The sequence below is a fragment of the Athene cunicularia genome (genome assembly GCF_003259725.1).
Source record: "Athene cunicularia isolate RWA chromosome 9 unlocalized genomic scaffold, athCun1 chr9_part2, whole genome shotgun sequence".
Classification (NCBI taxonomy): Eukaryota; Metazoa; Chordata; class Aves; order Strigiformes; family Strigidae; genus Athene; species Athene cunicularia.
The window spans coordinates 879133-891184 of record NW_020799111.1 but is presented as its reverse complement, the minus strand read 5'-3'; the positions used below and the strand labels follow the sequence as shown (position 1 = coordinate 891184).

The following is a 12052-nucleotide window of genomic DNA, read 5'->3' as shown; positions in this document are numbered from 1 at the left end:
AATGGCCTTTTTGGAGTTAGGGGCCCAAAACTGAACCCAGTAATCAAGGTGCAGCCATGTGTCCCCAATTCCCCCCAGTGAGGATCACCATGGTGAAGGTTTCCAGCTCAGCCTGGTGCCAGCTGGAGGTGCCACCTCCAGACATGGCATCTCCCTGCTCTTCTCCCAACAGATACCTGGGGCTGCAGGTGGGCTACAAGGTGGTGGGCACCATCCTCCTCGCCCTCATCAGCTGGAAGGTGAAGAGGAGCAAGGAGTACAACGTGCAGGAGAAGGCAGCAGGGCTGATGTAGCCTGCCCGAGGACTGACTCCACACTGCCCATTACCCACTGCCAGTACTTTGTCTTTTTTGGGTTTGTTTTTCCTCCTAAGGGAGAGACTTCACCTTAGTGCCTCTGAGCTCTGCTCCTGCAGCCCGCAGCACTGCTGTGCTCCTGGTGAGGGATGCTTCATGCCAGCCCCCTCCTGGGACTGGCAGCTGCCAGGCTCTCCAGCTGGGCCTTGCCCATCACTTTGGCAGGGGGGCAACCCCTTCCGCAGCTGAAGCAGGAGGTAGATGGGGGCTGATGAGCGCAGCCCCATCCCATACACCGAGATGTGCCTGCAGTGGGTGATGGTCCCCTCTCCAATGTGACATTTCAGGCTGGGTAATGCCCTGCCAGCTGGAACAAGAGCAGGGGCAATGGCTGCCAACTCTGTGGGGCTGCCCTGTGTCCCCACCACCTGTGCCCCTCGCATCAGCCAGCGTGGACGCCGCACACATGTTGTGAAAAGTTATCACTAGGGTTTTATTGCAGAACAGGTCGGGGTTTGTTGCTGTGGGGTTTTTTTTTTAAATAAAGGTCACTTTTCCAAGTGTGGTGCTTTGGTGCTCTCCTCCCCACCCCAACAGCTGTCCCCACAGGCAGGACAAGGCTGTGCAGGAACAGCTGGGTGGATGCAGGCAGGGGCTGGAGCCTGCAGTCCACAGGCATGGCCCAGGGAGGGTGTGCGGGGCTGCAGGAACAGCTCAAGGGCATTGCAGATAAGATAGAGTGGGCATTGGGATGCCAGAGGACTGCAGGCAGGGGCAGTAGGCAGGATTGTGCAGGATGCATCCTTGCCTGTGGCATCTCTGAAGGGAGTGCAGCAGCTCCAGAGTCTCCTGCCCCACGGTCCTACCTTGGCCCTGTCTGGCAGGACGAAGGCAGCCCACCACCCTGGGAAGAGAGATGATGGCTGGCAGGAGCAGGCAGTGCATGAGCTGCTGGGCTGCTGGCACGTGTAGCAGGTGACACAGGAGCAGTGCTTGACCCATAGGTATCACAGGAATTGCTTCATGAGCTCAGCTGAAGAGTCTGGTGCTGCACAAAGGACACAGCACCCCTCTTGCTGAGCCAATGCTGCCAAGAGGTGAAGCCAATAGCAAAAAAGGGCTTGATGTGAATGAACCAGCTCTGAGGTCCCAACTCTTCCACGGCTCCCACATTTGCCACCCGAGAAGCAGGGCAGGTGCTGCTGGTTGGGGTCAGCAACACTGTCCCCAGGGCTGAGATGGCAAAGGGTGCTGGAGTCAGTGGGTGGCCCAGGATCTGCAAGGTCCGTGGCCAGGCACAGGCAGGGCTGTTGCTGAGTTCGCGAGCACTGCACCCACAGCATAGCTCGGTGAGGGACTGAAGGGCCAAGACTGAGCTGAGATGGGGCTCCTGGGCCCAGTGGGCAAGGAGTGGGGGGCAGTCAGGGCCACCACTACACCTTCTTCCTCCCTTACACTGTGGCTGTATCCCCTCCTGGGCACCATCACAAACTAAGATTGAGATAACCTGGATGGGATGGGGGGGACAGGAGGGTCAATTTATTCAGCCTCTGTGGTCCTTACACCATTGCTGTGCAGCACACAGCATGACTTTTTTTTCACTGTGCTTGTGGCCAACAGCCCTGCTGCAGCCACACTCACAGAGGGAGTAAAAGGAGAGTAGAGAAGAGGGCAGGAGGGGAGCTGACTTGGCTTTGCTCTCCATCAGCAAGTCTTTATGAAAACAAGGTCTGTAGATGTTCCTCCTCTTCCCCTCCACCTGGCAGGTTAACACCCCCATGACCTTCCTTATCTCTGCTCTCACCTTCAGCCCATCAGGGGTAACATCAGGCTGGGCAAGCCCCAGGAGGTGCTGGCCAGCAAAAGCATACGAGGTGGCCCAAACAGGCCAACACAGAAGCCCCAAAAGTGTCTAAAGAGCTGGCCAAGGGCTCTATGCACAGGAAAGCTCCCAAAACTATGTGTTTGGAACTGTGACTGACCCTTGGAAACCACTACCATGGGGATGTCAGTGTTCAGGCATCAGACTATTTTTGCTTTTCTTCGCCTTTCAGCACTCTCTCCTGTTTTCATGTGGTTTCTGCTATCCTGGATCTCACCCTGCCTGTCGATCCCCCCTGAAAGCACCTTTCCTTTCCAGGGGAGCAAGCTGCAGGCAAAGCACAATCCATAGCAAAAAAAAACATCGATCAAAAGAGCTTCAAAATGCACTGAAAGCCTCAATCCCTGCAGATGTGTAAATGCAGCAGGGTGACTGACTTTGGGTCAGGCAGCTGGAGCAGAAGGGACTGAGTTTATCACATCCTGCTGCCTTGCCACAGACATCTAAACACACTGGCTGCCAGACTGCAGCCTGAGGAGCAACTTGCCCTGCCAGCACAAAGCCAAGTCTCTAACATTCAGACTAAGGAGTAAACACACACCCAAAAAAACCAAATCAACCCAAAGAGAAGACATTATTTGGAGAAGACATTGTTTTTTGAGAAGACAGACCTGGCCACCAAGCAGGAAGGTTGATCTCCAGTGTTGAGCAGAAGCAAAGACCCAATTCATGAGAAAGGGCCAATACAGACAGATTAAAGCAAGACTTGAGAACAAACACTTAAGCAAAAACATTTTATTTAAGGAATACTTAGAATAACTTAAAACCAATTATGGCCTCAAGCTACCTTCCCCCCTTACCCCAGCAGAGGCTGGTGCTTGGCCTCTGCTTTTCAAGGAGACAGGTCTTTGCAAGCAGGATAACCACCCAAAGAAACAGCAATATTCTCATGTCAGCAATATAGAGTCAAAGCAAGGCCTAGGAAGGAGCTCCAGCTAGAGTTCAAAGCATGACAAACATGTTCCAACAACACTCTGGCTGCAGGTAATAGTAGAATATAAACACTCCGTAAATATAACCCTCCCCACCTCCTGAACGGATAGCAGAAGAGCCACTGGGTTCACAGGACTAGAAATGCAAGGCCCAGCTCTGCCACGAGCACAGGTCCTTGAGGAAGGGTGCTCTTGCTCTTCCCAATGCTACTAACACTTGGCAATGCCACAGGGAGGCAGAGAATGCCCCAGACAGAAAGGAAAAGAACACAATAGATCAGCTGAATGATGAAGCATCAAACCAGACAGAAGAGGAGCCTGCAAAGGACAAAGAGGGTCTATCAGGAGCCAGCTACTCCATCCTACCCTAAAACAAAAGGGGAAGCAACAAAAAGGCAAAATTTCAATGCCAGAGGACCTCACGCTATGCAACGTGGAGAGCAATCATCCTCATGTAGGTGCTGCTCAGAAGTGACACCCACAAAGCTGTCTGAAGCTGCTGGGCAGGGCTTAAGGCTGTTCAGGAAGGGGAAGCTGAATGCCCAGCACAGCACCAGGGTCTTGACTCCACCTGACTAACACCAAAACTGCTGGAAGATCTCCCTGTAGATAATCGACATGGGGAAGGAGGAGAGCACATGTCCCTCGGCCAGTTCCATGCTGAATCAGAGCCCTCCAATGCGCCAAGCCTACAAGCAGCCTCCTGAGCCACTGAGACAGCTACAGGACAGGCATTCCCTCAACCTTCCCCACACACAGCAGCAATTTTGGCTTTAAACACCACAGGCAAATGAGAGCCAACTGGGAAAATCTCACAGTTCTTTCCTTCATTGAGCATCTTCCTCAGGAGGAGGATTCACACTAATGTGCTAGCAGCTCCTTGACTTTCAGTTTACCACAACTGCTGACTGATTACACACAAAAAAAGATCTTAACTGCAGTCACTGGAGCAGGAGACAGGCAGGGGAGTGCACAGCAAACGTCTGTCATACCAGATTCTCACACGGAATGTAGGTATGAATCTAAAACTGCACCCACCTCATCATTTCAAGCTAAGACACTCTACTGTAACTCTGCCACTTGCAGTGTGCTTACATATCTGTGGAAGAGCAGCCTCAAGTATGGGAAGGAGAAGCAGAGTGAAACAAGCTTTCAGGACACAGCCCTCAGTTAAAGAAAAACTCCCAAGAACTGTCCAACAGTGGAAATCACCCAAAGACAGGGGCACCGCAGCTGGACACAGGCAGCACACAAAAGCAGAGCAGCCAGCCTGGTTTGGGCATTTAAAAGACCACTCCAGTCCCACAGCAATGGGACTGCACCAGTTTGGAAGAACAGGAAGGTAGGAGACACGGAGGAAAACAGCTTTTCTAATCTCCTCAGCTACTGCCCAACCGATAGAGTCTGTGCACTCTGCAAGGGCAGCACAGGTGATGGATATGGTGCTCCCAGGCAGCAAGAGGCTGGGGAAGTCCAAATCAGGAGAGCAGCTCCCAGAGGCAACAGGACCGCGATGCTAAACCAAGGCAAAGACAACATGCACTGCAATCTCTAAAACTCACCTGGCAGTGCACTCCTTCCTAATTTGTTTGGCAACCACCAAATGAAAAGCCTAAAGATGAAGGAAACACAGAAGCTCAGAGGGTCAGCACCCCAGAGGAATACAAAGGAAGAGGGGAAAAAAAGCTCCAGTGTGAAGAGACAGTCAGAGAGGAAATCACAGCAGCAATTGTGTCATGTTGCTCCCAAGCCCATGAGGAAGATACCACAATGTTGATTTCCAGCTTTTTTCTTTCTACAGCAAGATGAGATTTGAGTGCTTCAGACAATCCTTTTCCTTTCAGTCCCCAAGTGTCCCGCCCCCCAGTCTCCCCAAGTGTCTCCTTCCAGCCCTGCCCTTCTCCGTTCAGGCAATCTTGGCCAGCCACTTCTCAAGGCCTTCAAAATCCGCATCTCCCTCCTCTCCCTTGCTGCCCCGAGCGCTGCACTCCACGAATTCCACCTTCATGGGTAGCTGGGAGAAGTCAAAATCCTTGCCCTTCTTCCCCAGCTGGGCAGGGCTGCCGGTGGCTGAGCCATCCAGACTGGTGGGGGCTGCAGAGCGGGTCACTCGTAAGGTGTTGCTGCAGACAGAGAAGGGAAAGGGTCAAGAACTGTGAGCCAGGGGTACGTTACTTACACCATAGCTACCAAAATGTTTTGGACCCGGCTCTGTCAGCAGGATGTCAGCTACATCAAGGATAGAAGGTCCCATGCCTCTGCCCTGTGAGGGGCAGGCACTTTAGCCACTTGTAAATACCTGCTGGAAGGCACAACTGCAGAGAGGTGCAAGAGGAGACCACTCGAGGAGAGGGTGCTTAAGCAGGTTTGGTTTTGTAATAAAAAACAGCAATTCAGGCCATGGTATCTCCATCTGAATTTCACCAATATCCCCCTGGCAGACAAGAGTCACCAGGAATTACACATGGTTTAGTCCACAGTGCTCAGGATTTGCACTAGTTTTAACAGGTTAACTGGGGAGAGGCACCCATGATAGAAGGGATCACGCAAGGGCTTACCCCGCTGCCACTTGAGTGTGCCAAATACCTCTGGGGACTGAGGGGGAGATCGAGTCTCCCCACAGCTCCCATGAGCAATGCCTGCCCCAGCACCTGGCTGCAACGTCACTTCTGTTGCTGCCCTTCGGCTCACTGCAGCGTCTCAACTCCCTGACACGTGTCAGGAGGTAGGCTGGATCTCCTCGCACACACTCAGCAGGCATCCAAGGCAGAGGCAGCACAACGAGAAGAAGCAGCACAACAGACACAGAGGTGCCACAGTCTGACTGCCTCCGAGGTCCCCAAAAGCACAAAAAGTCAAGGGACTGCACCAGGCACAGATGCAAACAGCAATCTCGCCTGGGTCGCTGACTGCCTCAGAGCCTCACAGATGGGAGTGCTGCATCTCTGTCAGAGACAAGAGTGCCTGCTCTCAGCCAACCCCAGCTATTCCTTATTCACAGGAGGGAGCTACATTAATGGGGCACAGGGAAAGAACAACGCTGCCCAGAGGCTTGCATTCAGGAATAAGAGAGCAGACGCTTCCCTGGGTTCTCCACACAAGGACATCCAGGTACAGCAGTGCAGGGAGGAGGATGGCAGCAATCTGCCTAACAGGGCATGCATATATATAATATAACCTACCTAGAAATCCAACTTCTACAAATAGGTAACTGGCAAATGCTCAACATCAGAACCACGGAACACTTATTTTCCTGGACAACATGAATATGTAGCAACTAAGTCCTCCCTTAAAAATGGGAACGTTGGGTATTCAGCCTGGAAGAGGCATCAGCACAAATAGCCCTGCTGCCGTCTACTGGCCAAAGAGATTATAGAATCATAGAATCCCTTGGGCTGGAAAAGATCCTTAAGACCATCGAGCCCAGCGGTAAACTTAACACTGCCAAGATCACCGTGTGGCAACAAGATGGCCATATCCCACAAACATTAATTTGTTTGGAGAGCAAAGAGCTACACTCCTCCTCCTCCCCCAAGGACTGCCTGGCCACTACCTGCACACCAGCAAACAGGACCCAGAAGTGACAGGAAGGCAAAATACACAGTTCTGAGCATGTAGGGGGAAGGAAAAATCTCTGACAGATGCTGGTGGAGAAGTTCACCACGGCACAAGAGCTGCACTCAAAGCAGACCTGACCCAACTACAAGAACACAACTCACAAGAGATGAAATATAGCTTAAAAAAAAAAATCTTCTACTTGCCCCCTCCCCAGATGACTTGCCAGCCATTGACACTGCAGCTCATTAAGCCAGCAGCTTACAACATAGCACACTACAAGCCACTTTCTCCTCCTTCCACCTTCTCTTACAACTTTAAACTAGCAACAGAACACACATCATTTATCTTCCCAGGTTAACATCCTTCCTAAGGGGGAAAACAGAGCCACCGTGGGGTCCCAAACAGGCTCCTGCAATGCCTGTCAGCAGACCTGGAAAACTAAGACGCTCTCTCCTCAGCTCTCAAGCTCAGAGCAGCCCTGCAAAAAGAACTTGTGACAGTACAACCGAGCAGAGCTACCACGATCTTCACACCACTCACAGGAAGTCTGGCACTTGGAAGCCAATCCTGCCTGTACCTAAGAGAACAGCGCCCTGGGCCGTGGGAAGGATTGCTTAGCATCGGGATGGCAGCTTTTAGGAAAGGACTGAGAGTTGTTTCTCCAGCCCACAGCTTCAAGGAGGCAATACACTGTGTCTACTGCTTTTCTGCGTGCTTTAAGCAAGGAGCAATCTTCCTCATCCTAGTTACACGTACACAGTTAAACCAGACAATTCTTCTACAATGAACTTAGATGTGGCTCAGGGGAGCTCACTGAGCACTGAAGGTATGCAGATGCAGAAAGGAGAGCAGCTTCTTAAGATTCAATGTCATACTTACAGCTCTTTCTCCAGCTGATGTTGAATAAGTTTTGCTGATTTTGCCATTGTGACATCTAAAGAGAGAAAGGAAAGGGAAATCAGATCTTTGGTTTTGTGTCAGAATTCAGAACCTGGTTCTTCCTTCTAAAGGTACAGTAAGGGCTGCTCATACTGTGCCGTCCTAAGTGTTACCAACCAAAGACAGCGCTGTCTGCACTAGGATAACGGATGCTGGAGCTTTGAGTTTGCAGACATGAGTGGCAACAACCCAAGTGTCTCATAGAATGTACAGAATTAATTTCTTCTGGCTGGGCAGTAAGTTGCTTCAAACAGAGGATGGGGTTTGATGTCCCACCCACAAGGCCCAGCACTCTCACCCACCCTGGCATTACAGAGCTCAAGGCCTCAGGCAGCTCCTCAACATAGTGCCCCAAAAGTACTAAGAAACCCAAATCCAACACTGCCCAAAAGCTTCAGTCTTTTCTACAGGGATCCACACCGTCCTTGTAAAAGTTGTAGGAATCTGAAAATCTAGTCACTTCCAGTAACTGGATGTTCCTGCTAGTCCAATCAAGAGAAAATACATAATTTTGGCAGCTGAACAGCTGTCTGATTTTAACACTGGAGCTACCAAGTGTGTACAGATAATTCATTATGATCAAGTTGATCCTATTTTCTGCTGACTTCAGATTCAGGAAGACAGTTCTGCACAAGCCACCTGACTTACTTAAGCCTACCTATAAAGCTGTAGCTCTCCCACGTGGTGCTTCTCTGCAAAATGACTAGACATACCTGACCTAAGAATTCTTCCAGTAGCTGCTAGGAATGTTCCTGATGAGTAGTCAAAGTTTAAAACTAAGTTCCAGCCTTTGTTTTGCTGAAATCCCAACGCCTAAAAAATTCCACGTCCCTGGCATGAAGCCCTGTCACCCAAGAACTGAATTCGATGTCCAGCCCACGAGGCAGCACACAATACCTTGCTTATTGCAAGCGATCAGCAGCGCGGGTGCATTTTTGAGCACAGTGCTATCGACCAAGACCTGGTACAGGAACTCTGCCACATCCTTCACCTCCCGCTGGAAGGCCACACTGTCCACCACAAACACAATGGCTCTAGAGGAAAAGAGGGGAAAACACGTGCTGGACCTGGATCTCTACAACCACCTTCCCCTGCAAGTATTCCAGCCTGGGCTAACACATTCGCTTCCACGTCCGATCTCATACAACTCAAGAGCATGTGCTGGCTGAAATACACCCCACGTATTTGCCCCAGCGTTCAGCCCCAGCAGGAAATCTTCCCCTTGCTGCCCCACAGATATACCACATTCTCTAACCCTCCCCGCTGCAGCTGCTTTGCCTCCTGAGGCACTACAAGCACAGGGAAGAGAGAAAGCAGAACAATAACTAAACCCCACTACCCCACCCTCTCAGGGTGCCACCAGAGAGTGAATCCAGCCCAGCTCACAGCATCCTCAGCAACATCATTCCCAACCAAAACATCACCTGCCCCTCCTTCCCTGCCAACGACTTCCAAGTTACCTGGCTGCGGCCTTGAACCTCTCCAAGAACTGAAGCCGCAAACTCTCATGGCCCGGAAGGTCAATTAAGGTCACGTTAGCACTCTGGGAACAGAAGAAAGAAGGTTTCAGCAACGCCTAATCTAGGGGTAACTGTGATCACAGACCGGGGAAAACCAGTTTGATAGTGGATTTCAGTTAGCCTGGTGTTGAGGCAGCAGTGGATGAGTGAATCCCCACAGCGGGCAGAAGCACGTAACTCTCCCCGAGGTGCAGTCTCTCCACCAGCCCAAACAATTCTGACAGGCAAAAGAAACACTGAGGAACAATGTTCATGGCCAGGACTCAGTAAGGAGGGTGCAAACACGAACAAACCACTCACCAGAGCTGAGAGAACAGAGCATGACCACAGGCAAAATAGAATGTTCAGTCTGCTTCTCATCCACAGTGCCCCCGCTCCAGCTACCACATGCACAGTGAGAGTGACAAAGCCTCACCAGTCACCTCTCAGTACACCAGCAGATTTACCTGTCCCTGATAGCAAGCAGATCTCTGCACAGCAAAACCATCAACTCCTGTCCTGCAAGCCCCTGGTACTGAATACTAATCCTACAGTCCCTCAATCAAATTATCTGTTCACGCACACAATCCACCCAACTACAAGTCGTCTACCTGAATACATGTAACTCTGCTGGGAATAACATAAAAATGCCCTTACATAGGACTTTTTAAATTGAAAGGTACAAACCTTTCCCTTTCCACAGGTTGCCAGCCAGAGAAAGCAGTGAAACGGATGAGCACGAATGCCTCTCACAAGCTCCTGATGTAGTTGTGGTCAAGTAGGGCCCTGTCACCATTCTCAAGATAACGGTCACTACTCTCAAGAGGGGACAGAACACTACACAAGACCCTATCTACTCACTGGTCTTGGATTGTAACAGAAACCTTGTCTACAATTTAAAAAAAGAAAAACAATAGTCTGCACTGTGGCAGTCCATCGCCTCTCCTCTTCCAAATACCTCCTGCCTGCTCAGTCTTACAGACATACAAAAAAAAGCCCTACATTTCCCTTTACTAAGTTTTTAACCTCTTATCATCACCACTGTTACTGAAGATTGCCATAGAGAAGCCACAAAAACATCCTCTACTTTTACAATTCACCAGCACATAACGTGCTGCCAGCTTGCTGCTTTCACTGCCACATGTGCACCTAGCACAAGCAAGTTTTCTGATACTAAAAAGATCACCACCAACTGAAATAACTAAGTCTGTGGCAGCCCAGGACCTGAAAGTAACCATAACCCTTTTTAAAGCCATACGAAGACTCTTTTTAAGCCTGCTAAAGCTTTTAAATTCAGGTTTTCTTGGGACACACTGAAATTACCGTCAAGCAAATAAACTAAACACGAGAATCATGTTCCCTCACAAATCTCCTTCCTGCTCTGAACCACACCACTGTCCTCATTGACGTGCATTTTACTCCACTTGTAAAAGCAGCTCCTTTTCCTCTTCTGTAGAAAAAATTCCACACACTACCTGCCTTTCAAAATGCAATACACGGACGTGGCTTTCAGTTAAACAGGTTTCACACTTTGACAATGTGCAGGTTTAAGCCCTGCCGGAATCGGAGAGCACGTTGCCGTTGCCCCTCCCCCACTCGCGCCGGTCGGGCTGGAAGTTAAGACACAGACCCTGGCTAAAATAACAAGAAATTTAATACAGCAGAGTGATAGAACAATCTGAATAACAACAGTATCAATGGTCACAACAATAAACAGCAATAACAGTGAACAAGACAAACTATATAAAGAGAAATACCGCTAACTGGTCTACGGAAAGCAAAATTCCCTCCCGAACCACCAAAAAGCAAGGAAGAGGGTTCCGCCCCTGGACCTGACATCAGCATGGTATGAATAACCCGGCTGGAGATCCCTTCCCCCTCTCTCTCTGCTGGGGAAAACTTTATCCTGGCTGAACCAGGACAGACAAGCAAAGAAAAAAGAAACTGCGGACATGAGAAGTCATGAATACCTCCTGGCATTTTGCTACTGTCTCAATGCGTATTGCCTAGAAAAATCCTATGCTACATTCAGACCAAACTGGAACTGATTTCAAGCTGGGAAGGCTGAGCAGCACAAAAAGCGTGAAGCCAGGTTTAGCACAGGGAGCAGAAAAACAAAGGCACCAGCTGGATGCAGGAACCACACAAAAGTTACAGCCAAAAACCTGCCCGCTCACCTTGTCATTGCTGACTCTGTAAACTGCAGAGCTGTCAGTTATCGAAGTCTGGGTATCACGGTATTTGCCTGTCAACAGCTGTGGAAAAAAAGTCATTTTCAGAAAAATGAAGCTGGAGGAACACTGGCATTGCCTTTCACCCATTCAGAAACTGAAATGACCCTTAAGACGTAACAGACTTCAGCTATCCGATTTCAATTTACATGCATGAAACAATTTCAGGATTTTTTTCCCAAATTTAAAAAACATTAAGAAAAAAAAAATCTATTTACACACCGAATCTCCACATTGCTAAAGCAAGAAGGAAGAGAATGTGCCTGCAAATCCTTCGGAGCACCTTCCCCTCAGGACGAGGGGAGGACAGGCGGCTGGAGCCGGGCAGCTCTGCGGCCCGGGGCTCCTTCGGCCACCGCTCGAGCCGCCCCCATCGCGCCCGGCCGCGGCTGCCCTCTCACCCTGGCGAAGAGCAGCGTCTTCCCCGCATCGCAGAGGCCCAGCAGCAGCACCGCCTGCCGGCTGCTCCTCCTGCCCTGCACGAACCGCCAGATCACTGCGGAGAGAGGAGGGAGCACCTAAAGGGTGAGGGACTTCAGTGGTGGAGGGAAGATGTAGCAGTCTTCACAGTGTTCGCTAGTGACCCTCTTTCCGGAGAGTGCGCTGTGAAGTAAAGTCCAGGCGCCTCCCTCCTAAATCAGCAGAATCATCCTCCCTATAACAGGGTCTCTGTGTCTCTTTGTTCGAGCCCCCCTTATCTCATTCTAGGAGTTGC

General features: G+C 50.4%; 2 protein-coding genes across 2 annotated transcripts in view; one reads left to right on the top strand and one right to left on the bottom strand.

The window, feature by feature from the left end:
• SLCO2A1 (solute carrier organic anion transporter family member 2A1) overlaps positions 1-837 on the top strand; it is a 29776-nt gene extending 28939 nt beyond the window's left edge. Inside the window, exon 14 of the mRNA XM_026855556.1 lies at positions 173-837. Within this exon, the coding sequence (XP_026711357.1) occupies positions 173-293 (121 nt within the window). The 3' untranslated portion in view covers positions 294-837. The remainder of the gene's footprint in view (positions 1-172) is intronic.
• Positions 838-2898: 2061 nt separating this feature from the next.
• SRPRB (SRP receptor subunit beta) overlaps positions 2899-12052 on the bottom strand; it is a 10690-nt gene continuing 1536 nt past the window's right edge. The window contains exons 2-7 of the mRNA XM_026855381.1: positions 11739-11855; positions 11284-11361; positions 9068-9150; positions 8505-8641; positions 7548-7602; positions 2899-5233 (exon numbers count right to left, since the gene is read on the bottom strand). Of these exons, the coding sequence (XP_026711182.1) occupies positions 5017-5233; positions 7548-7602; positions 8505-8641; positions 9068-9150; positions 11284-11361; positions 11739-11855 (687 nt within the window). The 3' untranslated portion in view covers positions 2899-5016. The remainder of the gene's footprint in view (positions 5234-7547; positions 7603-8504; positions 8642-9067; positions 9151-11283; positions 11362-11738; positions 11856-12052) is intronic.